The 27810-nt window shown below is 35.2% G+C and overlaps 9 protein-coding genes across 12 annotated transcripts; 6 read left to right on the top strand and 3 right to left on the bottom strand.

The window, feature by feature from the left end:
* The first annotated feature begins 2775 nt into the window (after positions 1–2775).
* Positions 2776–3913, top strand: LOC129244464 (proteasome subunit alpha type-3). The gene is made up of 3 exons (XM_054882101.1): positions 2776–2919; positions 2981–3549; positions 3619–3913. Exons 1-3 carry the CDS (start codon positions 2899–2901, stop codon positions 3788–3790), a joined length of 762 nt encoding a protein of 253 aa, XP_054738076.1. The 5' UTR covers positions 2776–2898; the 3' UTR covers positions 3791–3913.
* Positions 3914–4143: 230 nt separating this feature from the next.
* Positions 4144–5856, top strand: LOC129244461 (probable asparagine--tRNA ligase, mitochondrial). Its single transcript, XM_054882099.1, has 4 exons — positions 4144–4250; positions 4320–4527; positions 4601–4827; positions 4931–5856. Exons 1-4 carry the CDS (start codon positions 4161–4163, stop codon positions 5789–5791), a joined length of 1386 nt encoding a protein of 461 aa, XP_054738074.1. The 5' UTR covers positions 4144–4160; the 3' UTR covers positions 5792–5856.
* An 824-nt stretch (positions 5857–6680) lies between these two features.
* Positions 6681–8510, top strand: LOC129244565 (origin recognition complex subunit 6). The gene is made up of 3 exons (XM_054882264.1): positions 6681–6940; positions 7020–7149; positions 7205–8510. Exons 1-3 carry the CDS (start codon positions 6876–6878, stop codon positions 7823–7825), a joined length of 816 nt encoding a protein of 271 aa, XP_054738239.1. The 5' UTR covers positions 6681–6875; the 3' UTR covers positions 7826–8510.
* A 620-nt stretch (positions 8511–9130) lies between these two features.
* On the bottom strand, positions 9131–10929 carry LOC129243833 (stimulator of interferon genes protein homolog). The gene is made up of 4 exons (XM_054881177.1): positions 10642–10929; positions 9874–10427; positions 9515–9797; positions 9131–9448 (listed from the first exon to the last, which is right to left on the bottom strand). The coding sequence occupies exons 1-4, from the start codon at positions 10766–10768 to the stop codon at positions 9303–9305; spliced, it is 1110 nt and encodes a 369-aa protein (XP_054737152.1). The 5' UTR covers positions 10769–10929; the 3' UTR covers positions 9131–9302.
* A 777-nt stretch (positions 10930–11706) lies between these two features.
* On the top strand, positions 11707–16309 carry LOC129243832 (peroxisomal ATPase PEX6). Of its 4 annotated transcripts, XM_054881176.1 has the most exons (6): positions 11778–11796; positions 11852–11928; positions 12075–12300; positions 13348–14637; positions 14704–15961; positions 16037–16309. In XM_054881176.1, the coding sequence occupies exons 3-6, from the start codon at positions 12289–12291 to the stop codon at positions 16180–16182; spliced, it is 2706 nt and encodes a 901-aa protein (XP_054737151.1). In that variant the 5' UTR covers positions 11778–11796; positions 11852–11928; positions 12075–12288; the 3' UTR covers positions 16183–16309. The 4 variants fall into 4 exon arrangements, with proteins under 4 accessions (XP_054737149.1, XP_054737150.1, XP_054737148.1 ...); XM_054881174.1 differs by lacking the exon at positions 12075–12300 and having other exon boundaries at positions 11707–11796; XM_054881175.1 differs by having other exon boundaries at positions 11740–11928.
* Positions 16310–18849: 2540 nt separating this feature from the next.
* On the top strand, positions 18850–20346 carry LOC129246079 (putative nuclease HARBI1). Its single transcript, XM_054884614.1, has 3 exons — positions 18850–19289; positions 19388–19548; positions 19620–20346. Exons 1-3 carry the CDS (start codon positions 18938–18940, stop codon positions 19947–19949), a joined length of 843 nt encoding a protein of 280 aa, XP_054740589.1. The 5' UTR covers positions 18850–18937; the 3' UTR covers positions 19950–20346.
* On the bottom strand, positions 20347–21227 carry LOC129246080 (uncharacterized). Its single transcript, XM_054884615.1, has 2 exons — positions 21114–21227; positions 20347–21050 (listed from the first exon to the last, which is right to left on the bottom strand). Exons 1-2 carry the CDS (start codon positions 21207–21209, stop codon positions 20370–20372), a joined length of 777 nt encoding a protein of 258 aa, XP_054740590.1. The 5' UTR covers positions 21210–21227; the 3' UTR covers positions 20347–20369.
* A 30-nt stretch (positions 21228–21257) lies between these two features.
* Positions 21258–22473, bottom strand: LOC129244297 (uncharacterized). Its single transcript, XM_054881914.1, has 4 exons — positions 21940–22473; positions 21760–21837; positions 21579–21701; positions 21258–21518 (listed from the first exon to the last, which is right to left on the bottom strand). Exons 1-4 carry the CDS (start codon positions 22471–22473, stop codon positions 21258–21260), a joined length of 996 nt encoding a protein of 331 aa, XP_054737889.1.
* Positions 22474–25131: 2658 nt separating this feature from the next.
* On the top strand, positions 25132–27207 carry LOC129246055 (nuclear inhibitor of protein phosphatase 1). The gene is made up of 6 exons (XM_054884574.1): positions 25132–25561; positions 25627–25841; positions 25915–26132; positions 26188–26262; positions 26333–26879; positions 26954–27207. Exons 1-6 carry the CDS (start codon positions 25533–25535, stop codon positions 27076–27078), a joined length of 1209 nt encoding a protein of 402 aa, XP_054740549.1. The 5' UTR covers positions 25132–25532; the 3' UTR covers positions 27079–27207.
* The last annotated feature ends 603 nt before the right edge of the window (positions 27208–27810 follow it).

Raw genomic sequence — 27810 nt, 5'->3', positions numbered from 1 at the left:
GATGTATTCTTTGCAATGCTTGCTGTTTAGAATATGACAGCATTGAAGGTGAAACACGAATAGAAGAAGAAGGAGCTATAAATAATACACATTTTCAAGACCCCGATATTACAACTGAAAATCGGCGAAAAATAGTTTCTAAATAGCTCATCAATTCAAGTGTTATCAATTTGTCGTAATAGAGCATAGCATAAAATTTATCTCTGAAAGAAAAGCTTTTTCAATTTACTGCATATAATTTTATATATACATATGTAACATATATATTATATGACAATTCAACCGTCGGTAATACCAATTACTAAAGGATGTGCTGATTATAAATTGAACCAGATTAATATCAGGATATCATCGCTGTCGTTGCATTTGCGTGCAAAATTTTTATCCGTAGCCCGACTATTGACCATTAAGCTAAATACACACCAGGCAACGGTTGCAGCAACGTGTTGCCTTTGTTTAAGAAACACGTTGCGACCGTTGCTTCAATCTCAGTATTGTGTATAACTGTGGTGCAGGAAAGGTACAAGCGGGAGATACGTAAAATTAAATTTTTTAAATGATCGACAAAATGCGTAAAATTACTTCTCTTATTATAATTGACGAACTTTTGTACGAAAATGAGGAAGAAGAGATGCAACAAAAGAAGAGAAAAAAATCTGGTCCAAAAATTGGCTTTTAAAAAAATCGAATTTTCGAACGAGAGGCTGCTGAAAGAACTGAAGGGAAATGAGCCAGCGGACTATAAAAATTACATGAGGATGGACGAAGCCCTGTTTAGAAAATTGTTGGACTTCGTAAAGGCCAAAATAACGAAACAAGATACCATAATGAGAGAGGCAATATCAGCAGAAATTAGACTGGCAATAACTTTGCGGTATCTTGCAACAGGAAACGCTTTTGTGGACTTGAAATTTTTATAAATTTTATTGTATTCATTTTTTAATTGTTCGTATACTTTTTTTCTAAAATTTTTATTTTTATATTTTTCACTACTTATATCCCACAGCTCTCTCAAACTTTTATATTCGTTAATAAAATTAACATAATTTTCATTATTTTCAATTGCTATTTTTTCCTTTTTCACTTTATTTTACTCCGCACGAACCTTCTTCTTTGCTTGTGTTCAACGAACTGAACGAGTTAAAGCAGTAAACAATGATACACACGAAGCAACGGTTGCAGCAACCTATCCCAAAAATCAAATTTATTTGATATTTCAGGCAACGGTTGCAGCAACACGAAAATCATTTGGCAACACAGCTACACACGAGGCAATGGTTGCTTCAACATGGCCGAGTTGCTGCAATGGTTGCCTGGTGTGTATTTAGCTTTAGAGCACAGCTAATACTAATCGGCAAAATACGCAGGAGTGGCAACACTGCAAAAGTAAGAATGACATGCTGGGGGGAAAATATCGTAAATGGACCAATGAATAATATTTTATCGATTTTTTTTTAAACTTGAAAATTTTACAGCAAAAGGTTTTCTTGTTAAAAATCATTAAAAATAAGTTTCAAAAAAGTCTTTATTTTTTTATACTAAGTGAAATTTGATAATTGATATGAAATGTTGTTCTTGATATACAATTTGACTGTTTATCGATTAAAAGATCACCCATCCTCAGAATACAGACCTAAATCAACTGATCTGTGTTTATTATTTCAATTATAAGTAAAAAATACAATATTTTAAAATATTTACAAGACAATGTGTGGAATATGCTTCCTATTACATCAAAAATCAATCTTATCGATATTATGGAATGCTTTTTATAAATTTTACCTTACCTCTTCTGTTGTGGACATACAAATGTCTTAAACCAAACCCATTTCATTTGCATGCATTTTGATATTAAATGGTATAAATAATATTAATTTAAGTGATTTCAAATATGGCTATATCAATCCTGATGACGTGCTGAGTAAAAACCTCTGAGTTTCTAAGAAAACTAAGTAAAATATAAAACCTACATATTTGTTTTGAATTAAGGAATTCGCAATACACAATTTTGAGGGCTATTAAATAAAGTGAACTCTTAAATGGGTGTAGTGTGCGCTTCTTCATACCTCTTCATGTGATTCAAGAGAGACCGACTGAATGATAGACCAATAAAGGTTGGATAAAATAGGATTATTAATATTGTATTTTGAAGATTTGTGAATTTAAAATTAAACAAGGTAATGAAAACGCAGTGCCTCGTGAAAAATTATAAAATTATAATTATTACATTATAATTTCTGCTATAAAAATATCTCGAAAAGCAGTTTTTTACATTTTTATGCCGATGATGCCTTAGCAAGAAAATGTGTGTGTGTGTATATACTTCTTGCGTTTGGCAATTTCTATTGCTTTCGCTTCCTCTTCCTCTTCACTATTACTATTTATACTGATTACAACGGTAGTTTTTTTAATTTTTCAAAAATTAATGTGACGCATTTTAAAAATGTTAATATCTCAAATATTACTCGACTTTTACCGACGAAACCAAGCCCCGTATTTTCTACTTGTTTCCAAAATTTTTTGCTGAATATATTTTATTAGAAAATTACGCTTACACAATATTTTGCCGAAAAAAAACGCTAAATCATGCAATTTCTGTAGTTATATGGAAAATAGTCGGAATGCCATTGCGTGGAACTGATAATTACAGATTTGTGACCAAACCACAAAAATATGGTACGTCACTAACTCGGCCTTAAAATTTATTATGCAGAGTTTGATTTTGATAAATTGCAATCTGGCAGCTCTTCTGAATGAAAAGTCAAAATTGGTTGTCAAAATTCTAACCTTAGAATACGCAAATTAAGCCGTTTCATCGCTCGCAAACAAAACTATCCCAATTCAGTTTTTGCTATTTTACACTTGTTTTCATAGAGTAGTGAATATTAAAATTAAATAATGAGTTCAATTGGCGCTGGAGTAAGTTAAATATTGCAAGTCTTAATATTCCAAAAAACATACTGATATATGAATCTTGCAGTACGACTTGTCAGCATCTCAATTTTCTCCTGATGGCCGTGTCTACCAAATTGAATATGCTGGTAAAGCAGTGGAAATGAGTGGAACGGTAATTGGAATGCGTGGAAAGGACGGTATCGTGCTGGCCGTGGAAAAGATTGTTACAAGTGCATTGTATGAAGATGACGCGGCTACCCGTATATTCACAGTGGATAAAAATATTGGTATTGCCATTGCTGGTCTGCTGGCTGATGGACGCTACATTGTGGATATCGCACGTCAAGAAGCTGCCAATTTTCGACAACAATTTGAACGGACAATACCACTGAAACAGTTAACAGAGCGTGTGTCGGCCTATGTACACGCATACACACTGTACAGTGCTGTACGCCCATTTGGAGTGTCGGTTATTCTAGCCTCATGGGATGAGAAACAGGGACCCCAATTGTACAAAATTGAACCATCCGGCACTTCATTTGGATATTTTGCATGTGCCAGCGGAAAAGCTGAACAGCAGGCAAAAACAGAAATGGAGAAATTAAAATTTGCTGAAATGAGCGTAGACGACTTAGTGCAGAATGCTGGCAGAATGTAAGTACTTATTATTTTTGCATATATTAAGATTGTGAATTCCTAACTTATGTTGCTTACAAATTACAGAATTTACCAAGTGCACGATGAACTGAGAAATAAAGATTTCCATTTCGAAATGAGTTTGGTGAGTAAAGAAACGAAAGGTTTACATCGCTTGAATCCTCAGCCATGGTATGATCAGGCAGTTCAAGCGGGTCTAGCAGCCAAGAATGAAGATGACAGTGATAATGAGATATAATATGATTTTTTTATATATAAAATCTCGGTTTAGTAATCTATTGGATTTTGCTAAAAATGCGTAAACGTGCTTTTACCTATTCAATAAAAAAACGTAATAATCAAGTAGTATGTGAAGCGATTTTACATGACTGATATTTTTCTTTAGTCCATTGAGTAAGTATTTTCTGGGAGATTTTGGTACCTAATAATAATTGGGGCAAATGAAATAAGACACAGTGGAGTGGTTTTGTAATAACTACAGTGATTATCAAACTTTTAATAAATAGCTTTTCAATTATTGTGAATAAATTGCACACCGCTGATCAGCTGATGGCATATCAGTGGTATGTAATGCAATTATTTCAAGACCACTCCAAGATAAGGTTAGTATGCTTCTGGTCAAACGTTTCTGCAGCGGATTCCAACGGATAAATGGGATCACGAAGACAGCTAAACCAGGAGATCGTCTCAGTGTGCAGGCAAGCAAATAATGCTGCATATATACTTTGTTTATTCTATCCTCATTCCAACCAATACCCATACTTTAGGGATGGATACAGAACATACGCCGCTTAAAGAAAAATATATTTCTTGACTTAAATGATGGATCTACAGTGCAGTGTTTCCAAATAGTAATACCAAAAACACCAAATACCAAGGATATTAGTATTGGCAGCAACATTAGCGCAAATGGCTTTATACAAATGACACCTCATGGCCAACCTGAACTACACGCTGAACATGTGGAAGTAATAGGTGTTGCAAAAGTGTAACATATTACATACACATATGCATAACGTTTAATTTAATTTGTATATTTTTATTACAGCTGATGGCCATATAGCCGAGGGATATCCTTTTACGCCTAAGCAGCAGCACCCACCGGAATATGTGCGGGAGCATTTACATCTACGAGCAAGAATAGATTATATAGCTGCGCAAATGAGAGTGAGACATCGTGCACTGAAGGCAATACATGACTACATGGATGCTTCAGATTTTGTTCAGATCAATACTCCTGTGCTTACAACAAATGACTGCGAAGGTGCTGGTGAAGTAAGTTTTTTGTTTATTTTTCAAATCAACAGTGGTGTATGAATTAATTTGGTATAGTTTCTATTGTATGTTCTTTTTTTTCATTTGTGCATTTAATTTTCAGGTTTTCAGAGTGCAACCAGATTCAGTAGAACTTTTAAAAGAAATGTCCCGCCCCAATATACCGGTAGAGCAAAGCTTTTTCGATAATAAAGTATTTCTCTCCGTTTCGGGCCAATTATATCTAGAAGCCATGTCATATGGCCTGGGTAACACATACTCTTTAACACCGGCATTTCGTGCAGAGAACTCCAAGTCACCACTGCATTTGTCAGAGTTTTACATGTTCGAAGCGGAGTTGGCCTTCGTAGAAGAAGTTTCTGTATTAACCGAATTTATTGAAAGAATGTTAAAAGCGATCACAACTAATGTCTTAGAAGCAGCGTCGGAGGATGTAAAGTTTTGCCAAGAAAAATCTTTGGGTTCTATCTCTGAACTTCCTTGGCTAAAATCTTCTTGGCAGACACTTAGCTACGATTACGCTTTGGAAATTTTGATTGCAAACAGGAATAAATTCAAAACGAAGTTAAAACCCGACGAAGGATTCTCGAAAGAACAAGAGCTATTTCTTGTTGAACATTGTGGCACACCAGTATTCGTAATCGACTGGCCCACAAATCAAAAACCATTCTATATGAAAGTTATGCGGACAAATCCTGAACGCGTACATGCTTTAGACTTGTTAATGCCTGGAGTGGGAGAGATATGTGGTGGTAGCATTCGCGAAAGCGATGAAAAACGACTGCGTGCGCATCCGCAACTGCCCCAGGGACTAGAATGGTATTTGGAATTGCGAAAGTTTGGTGGAATACCGACGGGTGGTTTCGGTATGGGCTTTGAACGTTACCTACAATTGCTCACAGGAGTAAAGAATATACGCGATGTTATACCATTTCCACGATACCCACATAGTTGTCGAGTATGAAAGACTCAAGAGCTCTGATAAGATGTACTTGAAAAGAATATACAAATGTATGTACATGTACCCAATTCGAATGTGTCTTTCATTTAGCTATGTTGTTGTTGTTGCTGTTTAAGGAATTTAAATAAAGGTTAAATCGAATGACCCCTTCAAGTCGAGAATGTTAATGACTTTTTCCTAATACTATCGGATAAATGTTGGATCATAAATCTTATGTACTCCAAATTTTCAAAAATAAGAAAGTAGTAAAAAAATGTAATAGGTGAAATCTTGAGGTGAGAAATGTGTGATGTTTAAATTTTTGGTGTGATGCAAAATTCAGTATGTTCTTATTTTGTCGATGTTCTTAAATCCTTTGCTACAGCACCTTACAAAACTTAATTGTACGAAAAATACTTGCAATAACATTTCCGCCTTCTCATTCATTAATATTCTCTGCTGCTATTTTTTCTTACTGCACTTAGCTCCAGGGGGAGAGGTGTGTTAGGTGAGTAGGTTTGATGGAGCATGTGAAAAGTGGAGCAAGTGAAAACCTGCTACTGTATCCAGAACGCAATTGGGCCAAAGTTACGAAGGTTTTGCAGGGTAGCAGGTCTTCGGCTGCAATAGGACGACGCAGCGAATTCGGTAAACGAAACCTTGTATTCTATCATTCTTGAGGTAAAATAGACTTCATTTTTCACAATTTACACTATTCGTAGCACGTAAGACTCCTCTATACAATTAAGTTCATTACTTTATTTGGTTTAAGTCTCACAAATCACTATATTACCAATTTCACAAACATGTAATTTCGTCATAATTTCTAGTGTTGGAAAGGCGCCAGACGTCAGACTTGTCAAAATCACGAAAAATAAAATAACTGTTTTGAGAAAACGCCACCTTCAGTACTCAATTCGCCTTGCATTTACGTTCTCTGTTCTCTGTGTTTACTTTCATTTCTTTTGTGTTGTATTCGCGCGCAAAAAATCGACATTCGCCAATAGTGCTATTGTATTTACTTAACGTTTCAGTGAAGATTTGTTTTGTTTATGAAATTGCTGACACCAGCAATAATTGAATAAAAGTGCAAATCAGAGACAAAGTCATGGCCACTTTAATTGAGCAAATGCTTTGCAAAATGGGGCTGCGCGACGAGCCCATCATGCAAAGGTCAGTATATACATATATAAAAAATAAAATAAAAATACTTGAAATTTCTGAAAATCGCATGTTTATTTCGCTTATTCAGCAAAACACTGGAATTGCTACGACTTCTAGACTTGCGTTCTGCCAATGCACCCTTACAGCTAAATGAATATGCCAAGACTGTGTTATGTGCGGATATTGCGGCAGATTTATTGGGCACTGCTTTCGATATGGTAAGAGTACACCATTGATAAGAGAAAAAAATTAAACGTAACGAACAATTTTTAGGAGCAAGCAATCAAGTTATCCAGTTTACGCAAATCACATTACACCAAGCACAAACGAATGATTGAAAAACTTCTCGACCTGAATAAGATTGTAGGTGTCAATGATATCTGTGTGCAATTAAATGTGACCGAAGTCTCGCAAAAGGCTAACGAATTGTTGGGATTATATAAAGCAATTATGGCAAAGGAAGGAACTGGTGATGAAAACGATCTTATACATCCTCAATATGCGGCAATGGCTGTTTTCCAGGCTGCAAAAATCTTAAAACAGAAAGTATCCAAAGTGAAAATATTAAGTTTTAGTAATTTGCGTACAACACAGTGGCAACAACTCGAATTAAGATGGAATAAGTTCTTAACCAAACATTATCAAGACAAAACGGAGAATAATAAGTTAAAGTCGCGCATTAAGGAATCGATGGAAGATAGTGAATGCACTGCAGCTAAAGTGAAGTCAAAAAGCTGTGTAGACGATAAAAAATGCTCAGCAACTGCTGTAGAGGATTATGAAGAATGGAAGAAACGAATGTTGCAAATGGCAGAAGAGCAGCTGAAAAGTCAACTAGACCAAGAAGAAGACGAACAAGAATTTGACAAAGAAAATCTCATTTTAGGAATGTAGAATAGTAGAAATGCAGCTTTTTGCTCGCTTGTTTTTTAAGTAATATTTAGGTAAAATTGTGGTCACATAATTAAGTCACTACATCTTATTACAATATTTGTAGTGTTTTTCATTTGAAATTATTCCATATAATGTTAATTCGGACGTTACATGGAAAGTCTTTTACATGGAAAAATGCGTAACATCGTATACGAAAATACTGTCAAAAGTCAATGCAATTTTTGCACGTCTTCTGATAAAAAACATGAAAATATGGCTGCTAATTATTGAAATTTATTAAATTTTGGTGAATTTAGCACAAAGTTCGGGAACAAAGGGTTTTGTTATACAATGAAACATATTTTTATAAATATTAACTATAAAAATTTAGCATGAAAATATTGCGAATATTTTAAAAAAGAGAAGAGACTTATTTATGTTACCAGAATTGTTGTGTATGTAATTTTAAGAACGCAATGTTTTGCGTTTTATTTTAGTTGACTTTTCTTAGAGGAAATCGATTGCGCTTTTATTCACCTAAGTATTCAAACAAAACGTCGAACCTACTTACATATTTACTGAAATCGTTCAAGAACATGTTTAATATTTCATTTAGTTTTAGATGTTATGGAATATATAGATGTAAAATTTTTTAATTTCTAATTGTCACCATATATAAATTAATAAATTACTTTGCTTAAATGGATTTATCTAGAACTCTTAACTTTTATCCAATTAAGGCATTCACTAAAGTTTATTTACTAAAACACTTAAAAAAGATAGTGAGATCACTTCTAGACACAAAAAAAAAAATCATATTGGTCGGTGACATGCCTCCCCACCTCCGCCTACCATCCAAATACACAGTGGCAGTAATGAAAAGTTAATCCAAATTTTAAGTTTTAATTAAAATTCTATAAAAATTGAGCGGAATAAAAGAGCGGAGTTAAAATCTAGAATTTCAAAACATTGCATTTTAACCAAAAAACGTGCAATAATAAATAACACACCAAAATCATTCGACGTGCTTAAACACGTTCACGCCGGCGCGTACCACCGGTGGCTCGCACAAGATTGCTTCATGAGGCGGCGTGTACCAGCGGTGGCCCGCACAAGATTGCGTCTTTAGGCAGCGCGTACCACCAATGGTACTTTATTAAACGGTACCTATGAGATGAGATGCCATAAACAACTACCCTTATGAAAAAATTTCGTTTTATGACCTGCAATCGTTTCCGATAGAGCGAAAAGACTTAAACATTGCCGCCTGTGGGCGAAGACCATGAATAACAGCGCCGGCGGGAACGTGTTAAACTTCCATGTAAATAAAATAATTCGTTTTTATTTGTGCAAAGTCCTATTTGCTTTGGAAAACCCCTTCATTTAGTCATATAATAAAGGCACATAATATTGTAAATAAATAATAAAGCTTACATTTCAAATGCAAGTAATAGCCTACGTTTTATCACTAGAAAACTGTTTGCATCACTTTTCAATGTCATTCATCAGGCATGTTATCATTGTCCATATCAGCATTTTGAATACTTTCGTTTGAGTTAGACATCTCTTTAGAAAGTATTAAACTTTTGAAATGATTGAACAACATCTCTCCAACATCCTGCTTTTCCCCATTTGATTTGTGATCTGGTCATAAAATATTTTCTTTATTAATTTATGCATACATACATATGTAGGTTTGTATTTACTCACCATTATAGAAAATCAAATCAATTTCTGCCTCTGTTTCTGGCCACATATAAATCAATTTCCTCAAATACTTGTAGAATTTCAAAAGGATTTCACGGTTCATTTCCAATATCTGTTTAGTGCTAGTGAGTTGAAAATTCAAAGTTTCGAAAAATGTTAGAATCGGGGTAGCTCCTTCCAGCGCCAAATAATAAAATCGATTGTTAATTGGCTTAGTAAAACGGTAAACATCATTTTTGTAAGAGCGAAGGACACCGGCACGGTTACGTAGTACTTGAGGTAGTGGCTAACGAAACTCATACATAAGTCAATAAAATAATATTTCCCTTGATTAACTTCAATTTTTTTTTTAATTTAGTTACCTCTGCCTTTTCCAGATAGGGACTATCGAATTTAGATTGTATAAAAAGTTTGCTTGGAACTAATATAACTAGACGGTCGGTCGCAAATTTTACATCGTGCACCTGCTCGTAATGGTCAATACGTTCCCGTATACCTGTGTGGTTTGTGTATGCTGGCAGTGTTATTTTTAAATACCCATGGAAGAAATTGGCTGCCATACTTGACGCAGAATCTAAACCATGACTTCCACGGATAAACATGGCATAATCGAGTGTGCTATGCCCTAACTGTGCCAAGCAAACTAGCCACCAAACAGGAATGTATGTTAAATATTCCATAGGCGGGAATATATCCACATGCTTATTGAAGCTGACTCGTATGATAATAACAGATGTAACGCATAGAAAAATAACCATAGTTGCGGTATTGTAACAATAAGCATAAGACAATATAGTCCAGAAGCGATTTTCGGGCAAATAATGATTAGTGTACTTGAAGTACTCGCAAAGTACTTTAAAAAAACGAAGCAGCACATCAGCAATAAATATGGTGATCAATATATACACCCAGTTATCTGAAAGAAATTAAGAATATTTGTAACATGTACATATTTAAAAGTCATTTAAAAATTATCAAAGCTTAATAAATCACTGAAATTAAAATAAAGATGTTTACAATTAGCCTTAACCACACAATTATGGTTTTCCAATTGTTGTTGCAAATCATTAGCTTGAAATTTAACCCAAAGCCTGGCACACTAAAATTTAAACTCTTCCTTAAATATATACTTATATAGTCTCCAAACGTAGTCATTCTTATTAGGTGGGACTTTTTACGCCTCGGTTTCAATCTATCACCATCTAAACGGTTGCTACTATCAAGCAATACACCAATTTTTGCTTCAACAGGTTGCATATCCAAAAAACCAAAACCACCAGAACATGTGTAACACTAAAAGTAATTGATTGACCGATTAACATGAAAGCAAAACAGTAGCCGGAGGATATTTTCACATTTCTGCGAACTCTAAACGCTATGCACATTCTTTTTACTAACTCATTAACCCATTAGTGGTCACGGATCTAAATTATTTATAGTGATACCACAACTGTGGATAAATACCACGATGTACAGCAACTAAAATTAGCGCCTTCTAAAAACCGCTACTTCATTTTTCACGATTTTGACAACCGGTTGGCGCCATCAGTTCATAAATTCTGAAATAAGGGATTATAAAAATATTCCCAAATATAATTCTTTTTTGAGTTTTTTTGCTGACAACCCCGTACCAAGAATATATGGTGTGTGTGTGTGTGTGTAATTTCTTGTGCTCGGCGATAGTTTCCATTACCTTCGCTTACTCTTCCTCTTCCTTTTGTTTGTTTATTTGAAGAGATGATGTCACAGCGAATTCAGAGGACGCAACCTTGTATTTTATCATTCTCCCAAATATACAAAGTTTTTATTTTCATGTTGGCAAATAAGCGTACGTCACAAGGGGATTTATTAAAGGTTGTGTCACTGTACCAACAACAAGGTTTTGTACATTAAAATGTCACGGCAAAAGAAAGTAGAATAGCAGTAAAAAAGAACGACTTTTCGTCGTTTCACTTTGTGCTGACATCTTGATGTTGAAGGCGAAAAACAAACATAAACTTGAATAGGTTGCCCTTAGTACGTGAAATACTTATTCCACTACACTTTGAGTAAAACCAATGCATCCAAAATGGTATCCCTAGAGCAGTAACAATATTCACATGCATATTTTTTTGTAATTTAGTAGTTAGATTGTCAAAATTCATCTTAAGCGGATTCGCCTTGACTATGGTCGAAAAAGTCAAAACTACATTGGCTTTAGAACTTTTGATACGTCTTCTTGGCTCAGCTGTCTATTAAATATTCTGAACAGCTACACACTTCTCATTGACAAATTGGGCTTTACTGTAAATAATTAAAAATAGCAGCAAATTATTTCTTAATTGAAAATAATTTTTTCAGCTAAATAGCCTAAAAAGAAGCCTATTGAAGAAATTAATACCTGTGTCGAAATGAAGAGACGCGTTATTGTAAAAAAGGTAAAGTCCATTTGCAAATGTTATAAAAACGACTTTTGGTGATTTGTTCTTGTAAATATATATGTACGAGTATGTATGAATAGTTTTTTGATGCACATAAACATTTGTGTAAACCAAAATAATTGTTTTGTTAATTAAATTTACAGCTCCATACAGGGTAAAGTTTTTATTAAATGATTTGGAGAGGTGCTTTTAATACTATTGCTCTTAACCTTATATCCCCAATGTATTTGTCAATCAAAGCCTAAAGGTTACGCATTACTACTTCCCTAAACGACTAACAACAAGTAAATGTGTGTTAATTGATTTAAAACAAATACTGTGTGCTCTATATAACCGCATATTGGAGTTAACACAACAATGTTCGAAGAGGTACGTGAGATAGTGATGTATCAAAAATATATTTAGTTCAATTTTTTATATTGCACATAAAAGTGCATATACGTACATTAGGGAGGGTGAAATTTTTTCTTTACTGTGTTTCGGCGACTGAAGTACTATACTACCAACTCTAAGCAAAAAAATCTATGGAGGTATAGTTCAAAAATGGATTTCAAGCCTCATTGTGTTTAATTTTAGTTATCCAAAACTAGTTTTTATTTTCTATTTTGTTATATTTTTTAGAAGAAAGTATACACATGTGGTTTGAAAGTTTTGATGATTATTATTTTGTTCAAACCCCTCCACAAAAGAGCGTAAAACTTGAAAGCTTACTCAATTTGAATACCTTTACAAGAAAAAAAACACTACTTATAGCAATTATCTTATTTCAATTTATTCAGAACATATTAAAAAAAGTATTTGATAATGAATAAAACTCCAGCAATAATGTTTCAGACAGGATTCTATTCCCTGTATTACTACGATGTTTTTTTTTCATAGATTGAAATATATCCTAACACCCTTAGGAAAGATTTAAAATTTAATTATACCTATTCCCATTTCGAGAGGAGTTTTAAATACCTTTTTTTTGTGAAAAAACTACTTTTAAATCTCTTTTCAACAAGTTACCCAGAAATATTCCAACTCTAGGTCAAAAGTTAAATTCAATTTTTTCTCCGCTGATTTCCTTTTTTGTACAATGCGAACTGCTAAACACCTCTTTTATCTAAACTGTAAGATTCACAGAATGCGAATAGAATACTTCAGTCGTCGAAACAAAGTCGTGTATGTTCTTTAAGAACAAATTGACCCACTCTAATGTGCACATATTTATATACATATGTATGTTTCAATAAGTGGTACGGATTTCATCGCATGTTCATTTAACTTAAAATATAATGCAATTCAAAGCCATTCGTAAATGTACCTTTTAAATTTCAAGAATTCAAATATTATTTTATCACGTATTGTATTAAATTTTCAATGAAATGTTGTTTTCCTAAACACTTACAAATTAAACTTTTTACTCTCACATAGAAGAAAATTGTGAGCTGCAATCCAAAACGCTCCATTGACGATGGTTCACCCACAAAATATACGTACGTCGGACGCATGCTGGAACTAATTGAAGGCTATAACGTTGCCGTACAAATTTTGTATCCAAAGTTTCCATGGTACATATTTCCAGGTCATCTCATCTATGCAGTTTACAAACGCTACATGAAATACTATAAGGGCAAATATCGTCTAGTGCCCATACCGAATGCTTTGTATGATATGTTAATAGACAAAGAGCTTATAAAGTCCGAACACATTGTATTCGCAGCGCAAGAAGTTTATGATGAATATACAGAATCCGCCGACGTAAATTTTGTTAATTTGGTTATAACCGCAGAGGGCGGTTTACACAATTCATCCACTAACGGAAAGAGCAAAAGCTTAATTCCTGCATCCGACCATGTTATCAAACAAATGCTTAATTGTGCTCCACATACAATCGTTGCGCAATTGTTACCCACTGCCAATAGTCAATCTAATTGTATTTTTGTACAAGAGAATTTCTATGCGAATTTAATGGATCGTTTTCGTGTAACTAACGATTATAGCCGTCGCACACGCTTTTGGGCACATTTAGAGCATTTAAGTGATGACCAAACAATTCCTAGCATTGCGACTAAGGCACATATCTATTTGTTAAATACTCCATACGATCTGCCTGCGGAAGTATCTGAGTTAATACTCAATAATTTCTTTAATACGCCTCGTTTGCTGCATCGTGGACACACGTATCGTATTGAGCTCAATGCACAACTGGTTGGCACCGTTGCGTTTGCGCACTATTACTTGATTTTTGCATATTTGAAGCATGTTTACTTCCGTTGTGCGCATCTTGAGTTAAAAGGCAATGATTTTGAGATGCAGGCCATTATTGCTAAAAACTTCACCAACCTAGTGCAAGTACCGCACACACATCACTTTCTGCCGCGACAACTTATGAACAATATTGCAATCACGGAAAATTATCCCATCGGTTTAATGCGCACATACCGGATCCTGCGCGACTCAATAGATGCTTTTTTACCCAAAAAATCAGCCTGTTTGTCATCTAAGCACATTTATCCAATATTTCTTTTGCAAGGCGAGCGTGGCGCTGGTAAAACAAAACTGACAAATGCGGTCGGGCAGGAGCTAGGTTTACATGTATTTGGCGTTGATTGTGCGGAAATAGTATCACAAGTGCCTTCTCATACAGAAATGAAATTGAAAACTGTTTTCGCCAAAGGCAGTATTAGTGAACCACTGCTTATATGCTTCCATAACTTTGAGGTAAAATTTATTTTTCAATTAAATTTAAAGCAATAGTTAAAACAAATCTCTTGAAATTTTTCGTAGATATTTGGTATCGATAATGAAGGAAATGAGGATCTACGCTTGTTATCTGCTTTTCAAGTTCAAGTCCAAGAACTTTTCACACACGATCGCAAACATCCAATAGTTATTGTAGCGCTGATCAATGAAAAGTTTCTCAAACCAATGGTACAACGACTTTTCTTGGAGGTTATACACTTAGAGACGCCAACTAAGGAAGAACGTTATAAAATACTGTGCTGGCTTCATGCTCGTGAAGTCTTCAACGACAAGATTTTCAATCAAAAGGCGATAGCGTCTTTGCCACTTTTCAGTTTAGATCAAAGGGATCGTTATATGACGCGAATCTCACCAAAATGGATGGAAATAAAATCTATTTTGCAAGAAGTTGCAGAGAAATCACAGGGATTCTTGCTGGGTGATTTACAAATGTTGTATGAAAATGCAATCCGTGCACTATGCTACAACCGAGAATCTAAATGCAATTCCAATCTCAAATTCGCACACTTCTCCAAGCACCTTATTGAAATGCAAACCTCATTTGCCGATAGTCTTGGTGCACCCAAAGTACCGAAAGTCCTCTGGTCCGATATAGGAGGCCTCTCAAAACTTAAAGATGAAATTCAGAGTAGTATTGGTTTGCCATTGAATCACATGCATTTAATGGGCAAAAATTTGAGGCGCTCGGGTATACTTTTATATGGTCCACCAGGAACAGGCAAAACCTTGGTGGCGAAAGCTGTAGCGACGGAGTGCAACTTAAGTTTTCTGTCGGTGCAAGGACCAGAACTGTTAAATATGTATGTTGGCCAGAGTGAACAAAACGTACGCGAGGTATTTGCTCGCGCACGTTCAGCTGCACCGTGTGTACTATTTTTGGACGAACTAGATTCTTTAGCGCCTAATCGAGGTGTAGCTGGAGATTCGGGCGGTGTAATGGATCGAGTGGTGTCACAATTGCTCGCTGAAATGGATGCTTTGGGCGATGCAACAAAACCAGTTTTTATCTTAGCTGCCACTAATCGGCCAGATCTTATTGATCCAGCTTTACTACGGCCCGGTCGCTTTGATAAGCTATTTTATGTGGGGCCTTGTGCGACAACTGATGACAAGGCAGCTGTTTTAAGTGCACAGACACAGCGCTTCCACTTGGCTAAGAACCTTAACCTGAATGACATTGCCGCAAAACTTAAAGGCGATATGTCTGGCGCTGATCTATACTCGATATGCTCGAATGCTTGGCTATCGGCAGTTAGACGTACTGTTGACAAGCATCTGAGAGGTAATTTTATCTCGTTTTACTTGAACCAAAAATATTTCCACGCATACATACATATATGTCTTTGTATTCCTGCAGATAATACCTGTGATGAGCGGCTAGTCGCCGATAATGTGCTTGTCGAAATGGAAGATTTCAACAAATCTTTCAGTCAATTCGTACCATCCATTAGCAAAAGTGATCTGGAATATTTCAATGAATTGAAATCGTCTTACAGTGTTTAGCTGTCGGACCAATATTTGGCAGTTGGAGAATTAAAAACCAAAAGTTTCTAAAAAAATTGTTAAGTTTTGAGAACACAGTTTGTTGCCGTTAAATATAATAATAAAAATGCGTTTGCTTTCTTCGGAACCGTACTGTTTATACAAGACTGATCGCGATTTATGTATGTGTGCACGAATTATTCTTCTTGGCGTATACTATTGGTAATGGAACAATTAAGTATTTAGTAATTCCCCGGAATCAATTCCATGTAGGTAAATGCAAGAATAAGTTCGTAGATGCATACAAAATGAATTCATACAATATGATAGTAGTAGTCCAAAAGCAAAATTTAAATATGTATATTTGGTAATTTGAACCAAAGTTCTCTAAAGTGCCAAATTTTGATTACCTCTTAACTTCAGTAAAAAATATCCGGCACCAACTTGTAAGAGAGTAACATACTTTTATCTTTCAAATAGAAAAATATATGGCTAGAATTTAGTATAATGCCGATCGCTTTGGAAAAAACGGTAAAAAGGGGGTGATAGAATATATATTATACAATCCAATCATCCAATTTCGTTTGTGAATAACGTTTTTACTAAATGAAAAACATGACTTTGAGTCTTTATTTAGATCATTAAGCGCTTCATTGCTTGTCTGCTTATATACTGCACCTGTCTATTTCACAAGTGTCAAATATTATTAATGTACGACGCCACTTTCAAATATTGTATTAATAGCACTAACTTCACAAAAACACGATTTTATGCAGGCATATTGTTTGAATAGTTCAATTTCACTAAACAGACTTGAATATTCCTTTATTGCTAACGTACTGAACGTACTCTATTTAATTTTTGTTCTTTACTCTGTACCATATTTTAAAATGAGTTTGACGGTTTGTTTGATTGTTTATTGCAACTGTCTTTAATCAGCAGTTTTCGGAAGTGCCCAGGCTCGAATCTTCGAACATGAAATATCAAAAGAAAAAGTTTTTTCTAAAGCGGTTGCCCCTCGGCAGACAATGGTAAACCTTCGAGTGTATTTCTGTCATGAAAAAGGTCCTCATAAAAAATATCTGTAGGTTTCTACATTTAGGGAACAATGGCATAAATAGTGGAAGAGCTTGGCCAAACACCCAAAAAAGGATCAGTTATGCATATATAAATAGCAAATGTAATTAATTGAAAAATAAATAAAAATAATGCCGAACACTTGTTTGTGCAGGTCAAAAAAAAAATTGTACCGTTAATATTTGCGAATATATTATATTTATATGAAATTATTGGTAAAATGAATAGGAAATAATTATAAAGTTCATAGTGAATGGATTGTTTGTCTCCATTTTACAGTTCTAATATTAGATACATATTATAAAACAAGTGGCTTTTGACACCTCACATACAAAAACACAAACGGGTTAATGTACATAATTTAACAATGTTTTATTTGCTTATTTCTTTTCATTTAAAAAATTCACTCGATTCCTACTTCCTCGAAAGTTTTTTGTGTAGTAAGACACAAAGTTGTGTGTGAACAGACCCATAATAATTTAACATATTTTTAGAATCAAGAAAAGGTTATGCCCATTAACGACGACACTTCATGGCGTAACGACAGAAACACTTCCTTGTCTGAAAATGTAGCCTTGAAGCCAGTTTCTTAAATATTTATTTTCAAAGCGGCAGTGATATAACAAGCAGTTTATTTAGGGTGATAGTTTTTTTTTATTATAAAAAATGAAAATGAATATATTTATTTGCTCAAAATCATCGATTGTTATCACATTTAGAAGAGCATAATTAGTTTATGTTTTTTTTTATGAAATACGGTAAGGTTTTTAAGGGGGGATTGTTGTCGGCCAAATTAAAAATATACTTAATTCTTAATTAATCCTTTTTGTCCGCTGCGTATCGTGGTGCTACATTTCAAGTATGCAACATACATCACAGTTCGCTGTATCCAAAAGCTGATGAAATAGCCAGCTACATTTTTTTCGCGCTGCCGGTATCACCCTGTTTTAAGCGCTGCGAAACAGATGATGAATAGAAAAATTGATTGCAATTGCAAACGTAAACGAAAATTTGTGTACCTAATGACCCGTCCCAATGAGTCTGTTTCGTCCGTTACGGCAACAAATTTGGCTGACAGCAAAAAATATTATTATGTGCATTTGATTCGAAGGCGCACCATCTGTCGCGTACGTCATGGCGGAATGCACAAAATCTGGCAACTTTTTACTATTGCCGTACAGCAAGCGTGGCGAAAATGACAACTGTTTAAAGAAGAACAATTTTTGTAACGTGCAAATGTTTATCGATGGTGTTTTTTAGTGTATCTAATTAATTGCAGCAAATAAATGAAATTTAAAATAATTAAGTCAATTCAAACGCACCCCTATTTCTTCGAACCAAGTTCGGCTTGACCAAGTTAGCTAAAAATGCTAAATGTGCTTCCCGATATCGAAGTTATGGTCGCACCCCCCGTTTACAACTGCCATAAATTCTATTAAAATCAACTTTCGCTGCAATAAGCAAAATTTTATAATATATTTCACAACCAACAAAAACCTGTTTGCTCTCACGTCACGAACATCTGTTTGTTTAGATGCAATACTTCCATTGTGACGCTACGTCTTACACGTCACGACAGTCAATGCAACGGTCGAAACGTACCCATTGTGACAGGGCTGTAATATTCCACTTTGCTGGATGCAGAATGAATACTAGCGCAGAATCAATTCGTTTTTGAAATTGTACATCGAGTATCTAAATGGAAGAGGACTTTCTATTGCTCTTAATCGAGAAGTGGCAGGATGCTTTTAATAGCAATAATATGAAGTTTCTTGGTGACTGCAGCGATCCGTTTAATTTGTCAACCCAAGTTTTGGAAAAGCATTTCCTCTTGCCAAGATCTATGTGTCGCTCATTAATAGAAGACTTGCTACCATACGATAAACAGGGCACTAGTCTACCTCTCGCTCTAAGATTTCTAACAACGGTAAATTTTTACACTTCCGGTAGCTTTCCAAAACGTTTTAATAGCAATAAAATATTCGGCATCAGTCAGCCATCGATGTCTCGCGCATTGTCAAGTATAACGGAACTATTGGTTACACAAAAAGGTGATGAAATATGCTTTTCAGACATAAATTAGAGTCAAGCAGTTGTTAAGAAGGGGTGAATAATGACGACAAAATGTTATGTTTGTGAGCTGTTGTAGATGCGGAAGAATTATTTTATAATTTCAAAGAAAAATTTGACATGGATAATACTTTGGGTGTTATTGGAACAGCGCACATTAAAATACTGGTGTCAAAAGACAAATGCGGATCAGAAGAATATTTTAATGAGCACGGTGAATACAGTATCAAAGTAGGAAACGTAAGTACAGCAAGTTGAATCAGCTAATGAATCTTCAATTAATATCTCCACTATAACAATGTATCTGATAGATTTGTGATCACCGCTTGTTATTCACATCGCTAAACGCGAGATCGCCTGGTTCCCTATCTAATTCATCTATCTGGCGTAGTTCTTCTTTAATAAAACACTACAAATTAGGTTCACGAAACACTTGGTTACTAGGAGATGTTACATACCCTCTAGGACCATGGCTGCTTACTCGCCTGGAGTTATCCTATAACGATAGGCTTAGAAGTTCTCATAATTGTATTAAGCAAACCGCTTTAAATGCCTCTCCAAAAGGCGCAGGTTGTATTATAAGCACGAACGTCCCGCAAACATTATATATGCATGTGCCATACTACATAATATACTCTTGAAGAATGGAGGTAGTGCAACATAGGATAAAAACGAGCTACAAACATCTTTAGAAGATGCTTCGAAGAAGGTGTCAGAGAAAGCGGCCTTGAAGCGTGCGCCAAAATTTTTAGACGGCACATACGTTAGACACCATTATACACAACATTTATAATTTATTAAAATGGAAGAAATATTACTATTTTTACACAAAAACCTAGTATATACACTGGTGGACAAAGAAATATATTTTTTACTTGTGTACGCTTTCATATCTCCAATGAAACTGCACTGATGATGAACTGTTGTATGCTCACAACTGTTGTGGACCTGCCACAACTGCGATGGCTAAAAGTTTTTTTTTTTTTTTTTGTTTTTTCTTTTTTGTAAAAAAATATCAGTAGAATATAGAAAATAAATATTTCTTAATATTTTTTATTTTATTAATCATTCGTAAAAAATGTCAATACTTCCTCTAGTCTCTGAACGTTATCTGCCAATCTTGTTACGGCAACTGTTAGTCCATGCAAAATACCCATAATTTGCTCTTCTCGGTCATCTCGCTTACTTATGCTCTTTAAAATGATTTCGTACATTTCATTAAGAGATGTGATCTTGCGCTTTTTCGATCCATTTGTTGTATCTTCAGGTACGGACGTATGCGAAGAATGTTTGGTGTTAAAACTTTCAGTGCCCGTCACCTCTGAGGGTATCAAAGAGGGGTCCAAAGTAATTTTTGAGCGGGCAATACAAATTTTTTCTCTTTTACATTTTGCCGCAGTTGGAGATGGATGGGAAAGAACCATTATTTCCTCCTTGGCGGTGTCAATTGTAGCTTGCGTAGATTTATTCAAAGAAATTGATGGGGGTGAGATTATAACGACTCGTCTTTCTTTATTCCCAACATCTGAGGCATTCGTAATATCTGATGGACAGGGAAGAACAGCAATTTTGCTTTTTTTGCACGCTTTTTCTACCGATTTTTTAGATTTATCTGAAGTAGTTGCTGGAGGCGAAATTGTATTGTCTCCACTTGCTCTGTCAGCTTCACCAGAGGTCAACATTGGTGCATTCAAAGAAGTATTTGGTGGGATAGTAACACAAATTTGCGACTGTATAGTGTTCTGAATATTTTTGGATAATAATTAAAATATTTAATACATAAAAAATTTGCCATGTTAATTTACCGGAAAACCCAATGTAGGCGCATTTATTTGGGGGGTGTTCAACCCAGATGCCGTATATTCACCATTCGTTAGCTCAATGTCAGTTTTCATATCCATTTCAGCTTCAAAATCAAGAATAGCCTAGAATGTTTTAAATATAAATAATTAATAAATAAAATTCGTGTGTGATTGATAACCTACATCCGGTTCAGAATTTTGATCTGATATATCTTCGTAATTCTCCGTCACTTTATTTATATCATCATCGTCAAGGCAATCGATTTCATTTTTAATCTCTATATCTGCTTCCGGTTCCAATGTAGGCGCATTTATTTGGGGGGTGTTCAACCCAGATGCCGTATATTCATCATTCGTTAGCTCAATGTCAGTTTTCATATCCATTTCAGCTTCAAAATCAAGAATAGCCTAGAATGTTTTAAGTGTAAATAATTAATAAATAAAATTCGTGTGTGATTGATAACCTACATCCGGTTCAGAATCTTGATCTGATATATCTTCGTAAATCTCCGTCACTTTATTTATATCATCATCGTCAAGGCAATCGATTTCATTTTTAATCTCTATATCTGCTTCCGGTTCCAGTACGATCTGCAAACATGTATAGTTTTTTATACTACAGTGCAAATAAATTTAAGCCTATAAATACCTCCGTTTCAGCGTCGTGCTTCAATATGTCCTTACATTTCTTTTGAGTTCTAATTGCATTACTCCGGTCCTCCACTTCCTAGTTTTTTATACAACATAAAATTTTTTGGATGAAAAAGCAATTAATAAAAACCAGCCGCACTATGTGCGCATATTTGAAGTGAAACTTCTCATCACTCACATTCGAAGGCACGTTCACAATAACTGAAGAAACAACTGGTCTTTGGACGACTATAGTATTGGCATCTTCCCGCATCTTTTTTCGCTGTCTATATTCACGACACCGCTGAGCGACTGATTTCCTCGTCTTTGTGGATGTAGTTGAAGTCGGATTCATTGGACTTTGCGATGGATTGGCCTGATGAACGTCGGCGTGAATGACAATTATTCTTCCCTCAGTATTTTCAACAGGAACTTGAGCCTGCTCAGCTTGGCCACTCGTTTGTGATAAATATTTATGCAATATGTTACCATCGTCTCCGCTGGTACTGGGTTGTGGATTGTCTGTATTGGCTATGGGTAATTTACTTGGCCCAAAGAAATTCGTCGATGATGAATTGTTTCCGATAGTGGCGACTGCATTTCTCAAAGCCTTCTGTCGAGCCCTATATTTTCGATTGCGTTGTGCTGCTGTTTGCGCTTGCGGTTTTTCTTGTTTCGACAATTTTTTCCGAGCTCTGTATTCCCGTGCACGTTCAGCAGGCGTTTTTGGCATATTGAAGTCTATAACAAAAAGTAATACCAAATTGGAAATCAACAATATTTTTTATGGTCAACCAATACAATAATATAACTACTGTAAAATTATACTTACAAATACTCAAATTAGTGATGTCAAATCGGGCTTAGTAAGGCACAGCAGATTTTCCTCAACAGTACCTGTGAACTGTGTAGGATAGATCTTTCATAATCACAATATACTGATATTTAATTTCCTCGTATAGATGCTAAATTTTACGTAGTATATTTATAAAAATTTATCAATACATACCTGTTCTAACGGGAAATTAATTTGCTAATTTTAACTTCACTTTCACTGAATATATATTTAACTATTAAATATTATTTAATAATAATTTTGATGAACACGCGGACTACACAAATCCGCGTCGTTTTCTACATGTCTGGGCGTCTGCGTCTCCTCGCCCCTGTAATATCACGCGCATGCGCGTGTATACGGATGTCACCATATGACATAGGCCGTAGGCTGCAGTATATGGCATAGTATGAGTGTATATTATGTATACTTGCAATACGTATCTACAGAGTGGGGAGACTACGAAGCACCGCACATTTCGTGACGGTTTTTCGTAACGCTAGCTCGTATGTCGCGGCTTTGAAATTATACTCTAACGCGCGTAAAGAAGTTTCACTTCAAAAAGTAGCAGATATTCTTTTCGTGCTTATTGACGTGAATGAAGGTTTTAACGGAATTTATGGTAGTATTAGTTGATGTTGTAGCAGCAAAACTAAGCCGTGCCCCTACACCACACTGAATATCACCGGTCGTCTTCGTCTAACTCATCTAAAGGTAGGCCCAGGAAACTTGCTGTTTCGACAGGTTGGGTCCAGAGGGAGAGGGGTATTAGATGAGTGGGATAACAATACAAAAATTCTCTCCCAAAATCTGAGATTATAAAATAATACTAGATAATAAAGATACTTCTTTACATACAACCCTGTGGTTTTTGAGTTATCGATAATTATTATTACGAATGTGAGGAGAAACATCAAAGTAAAAGCTAAATAAAATGGAAGCCGGCAAAGAAATCAGATTTGTAGACATAATTTTAGTTAAATATTATTAATTATTCGTTCATATTACAGAAAAAAGTGTGTGCCCATAAGCGCTTTGTGCTCTTATTACTTATTACAAAATGTAATTTCGAATTTCGCATGTGTATTGCTGCCATAATTTTTTGCAACCTCAGTAAACATCGTATACGGATTCCCTCAACTGTTTATTATTAGCAGCCAATTGCGCAATTAAATTAGCTATTCATTCTCCTTGTATTTCCTTAGTAATAATTAAAGAAACCAAAACCACCGAAATATTCCACCAAAATAATTTCCAAGAAGAAAAACTTCTCAAAGCAGTATTGACAGCTGATTGTCAATTTTGCAGATAATCTGCCATACGTGAACGGCTAGATTAATTTGGTGGATTTATAGGTGATTAATGCATATGTGAACGTATGATTAGTGGGGCATGTGAAAAGGTGGTTAGTGTCGTGCGGGGTGCCTTCACATGCAGGTCATATGTTTAGTATGTCGGGGTCAATTCTGAATAAGTAGGAGTTTAACCTGCTACAATATCCAGAACGTAGTTTTGCCAGAATTTATGATAATCGTAAACGGTGGGTGCGACCATAACTTCCAGATCGGGCCGTACATTCATTTTGCAGAAAAACATTGTTAAGTCTAGCCTTTTCTCTACTCTTTCAAGCTTTTATCGAAAAAATAAGGGTGCATTTGAAATTGCTCAAATCATTTAAATTCCCTTCATTTTCTGCATTTAATTTGATATAATAAAAATCACGGCTGGAATTTAGAACAATGTATATTTTGGAATTTCTGGCAAACTAATATATAATGTTTTTTTTTAATGAAACTTGGTGGAGATGTTAGTGAGGTGTTAAGGAACACTCTTTATAACTTTAAATTATTCGGGAAATAATAATTTTTTAATTATTTACATTCAAAATGCCCTCGGGACTTTACTATAATTTGCCACATTACATTCTATATTTTTTAACATTTCACTAAAATTCACCAAATATACACTCCCATGCGTGTTTGTACCGATTTTTATGCTATTATTCTAATTATATCTATTAAAATTAAATGCAAATTCATTTGCCTATGCAATCACATTCCAATTTTAAGCGCGAACAAGAAGATTGGAATTACAACAGTATGGTGTTGCCGGATGCCTGCAAATGAAAACACGCGAAAAGGAGTTCTACGCAAAAATACTGTGTTAATTAATTTAATTTAATTTTAATTACTTTATTATTTTTTGTGATAAGCTTAATATCATTGTTTTTAAGTTTAAATAAGTAGTATGTTTTTATTTTCAAAATTATTTCTCAACTTTAAATTACACCAAAAAATACTGCAGTTTTACAATTAACCTTCCACTGAACATCCCTGCGTGCGAACTTCGTTTTCATTTCAGGTATATGGCAACACCAACTTTTCGCTAAATTAGAGAACTTTAACATTAAATTACTTAAAAACTATAAGCCTCCGGCAGGTTCTCTTTTCAGTTTTAAGATGGGGATACATCCCTCTATCACCCCCTTTTTACCGTTTTTTCCAAAGCGATATACATTATACTAAAGTTTTTCCAAAATCACCACAGATAAAAATTGCGTGATACAAAATTGTTCTTCTTTAAATAGTTGTCAGTTTCGCCACACTTGCCATATGGCAAAAGTAGAAAGTTGTAAATTTTTGTACACCCCTGTATGGCATACGGCACATACACAATGCATATTCTATTTTGATGTCAGTCAAATTCGTTGCCGCAACGGACGGAACGAACCCATTGTGATGGGCCCATATGTAGTGTGCCGTCATTAATGTGTTTATACTATAATGTTAGCCAAATTTGACAGCTCTGGCAGCGAAAGAGTTGAAAAGAGCCTAGTAAGAAAATAATAAACAACCGAGAATTTTACACCCATTCGGTTTGGTTAAAAAACTAATAATAGAAAATAAGAAGTACTTTTATTACTATTGCTTGACTCTAAACAGGCTGATCGTGTAGATATGGCCAATAGTTATGATATACCAAGCTGGTGAGTTAAATTGATTTAGATGTTTCACTTGGGAAACTGTATATGCCTGCATACGTATTTTGTAGGGCTGGTAAACCACCTACCGGTTTGCATTTGGATGTTCTCAAAGAAGATAAACTTGTGCAAAAACTGATGGTGGATGAAAAGCGATGCTACCTCTTCGGACGCAATAGTCAAATGAATGATTTTTGTATTGATCACGCCTCCTGTTCGCGCGTACATGCAGCCTTTGTGTACCACAAACACTTGAATATTGCCTATTTGGTGGATTTGGGCTCAAGTAGGTTTCATGCCGAATGCACATACACATTAACATGTTACGTTTAATTTTGTGTTTGTACATTTCTTCACAGCACATGGTACGTTTATTGGCACATTACGCCTGGAGCCTCACAAGCCGACGCAGTTACAAATAAATAGCACCTTTCATTTCGGAGCTTCTACGCGGCGTTACATCCTTCGAGAACGCCCTTCGGCTGGTCAACGCAATAGCATTATGGAGGATTTACCCATGAGTGAAACAAGTGACGGAGCGTTGCTTGGTTTGCCTGAAAGTCAAACCGAGCTGGATGTAGGTGTATACAAAGAAAGTACAATGCTTGCGATTAAACAATTTTAATTTATAGAATCTTACCGAATACAATACTGCACATAACCGGCGTATTTCGATGCTGGGTATTGCAGATGACAATTTGCGAAAGGTTGGTACTGTTCATGAATGATAATAGAATTACTTTGTGTAATAAACATACATTTATTTTTGCCTTACAGCAAAATGCAGCAAAACAGAGTGGTCGAAAACGCCGGAATGTCACTTTCAACGATGAAGAAATCATAATTAATCCAGAAGACATAGATCCAACGGTCGGGCGTTTCCGAAATCTGATTCAAACAACCGTTGTACCGACGAAACGAGCTCGCTTTGACTCTGGTGGTCAAATGGGCATCCAAAATTCGCCCAACAATGGTACTATATTATCAAATGCTGCATTATCCTCGGCCAGCTCTAGCGGTCATCAAATGTTCCAGCAAAGTTTAGCTGAACTAAAACAACATGTGGGAGCAGCACCCCTCTCACCTACTTCTCTTTATCAAGGACTGCCAGCATCCATACATGACACTCTTCCGAACTCCAGTTTAAAATTCAACAATAGCAACACAGATTTCGATATCACCCCAATTGCCATGGGCACAAAATTGGGTTTGTTGCTGCCCAACCCAGCCCCTGATGTAACACCCATCGTTACTGAAGCATCGCCTATTAAACCTTTAACAATACAGGGCGCTGCGCAGAAGTTAGGGCAAGCCAATGCAAACTGTAAGCATCTGCATTTCAATAACGTACCGGTAAAATATAATTCTATATATGAAAATGTATATCTATTATTACAGTACGCTTCGATCCACATGCCGTTGGTGGCTCTGCTGCGTCAGAAAGTGGTGGACATGGACCGCAAAAGAAAAAGTATGCCAAAGAGGCATGGCCTGGTCGGAAACCAATGTTGGGACAGCTTTAATAGATATACATATATTGTATGTACGCTTGAATAGTAAACGTTTTTTGTTTATGGATTATACGAAATGAAAAGTAAAAGCCTGAAATTAAAGAAAAAACGTTTTTCGTTTTTTGCCATATGTCCGTAAACGTACAATTTTTTAAATTAACATTCTCTAAAAGCAAATTGAGGAAAATGAATTTTAAATAAGCGCTATTGATAGTTTTAACATATCTTAAATACCAACTGCATGCTATTCAGAGTTCGTAAATCTATTCTTTTGCGAAAAGTGTTCGAGCTACGAAATAACTTGCTTGATACGATGTCGCTAAAGCGCATATTTTGCTGCAATTTAGAAGTTTGACAACTGCTTAGATAAAAAAAAATTAGTTTAGAGGTTGCGATTATGTTTGAGAAATTACTTTTAGTTCGGGGTGAGATCTGAAACACTAATTTTCTTTTTGATTTTTCATATTTAAAGTCCAGTCGAGACCTGACCAACAACTTGGTTCTAGTCAAGCTTACTTTTTCGCAAAAATCAAAATAAATTACGGATCCATAAGTTGACATCAAATGTAAAAATAAAATCAGAACTGAAACATAAAAATTAGTATTGAGACATCTATGGTGAAAAGTAGAAATGTTAATGTTCTTTATTAATTTTTTTACTTAAGTCCTAAGCTGAAGTTGAAATTTGGGTGAAATAGTTTTCCTCCATAATTTATAACCGTAAAATTAGTACAATAAAATCTT

The sequence above is a fragment of the Anastrepha obliqua genome, chromosome 4 (genome assembly GCF_027943255.1).
Source record: "Anastrepha obliqua isolate idAnaObli1 chromosome 4, idAnaObli1_1.0, whole genome shotgun sequence".
In the NCBI taxonomy this organism is placed as follows: Eukaryota; Metazoa; Arthropoda; class Insecta; order Diptera; family Tephritidae; genus Anastrepha; species Anastrepha obliqua.
This window is presented reverse-complemented; position numbering and strand designations above follow the sequence as displayed.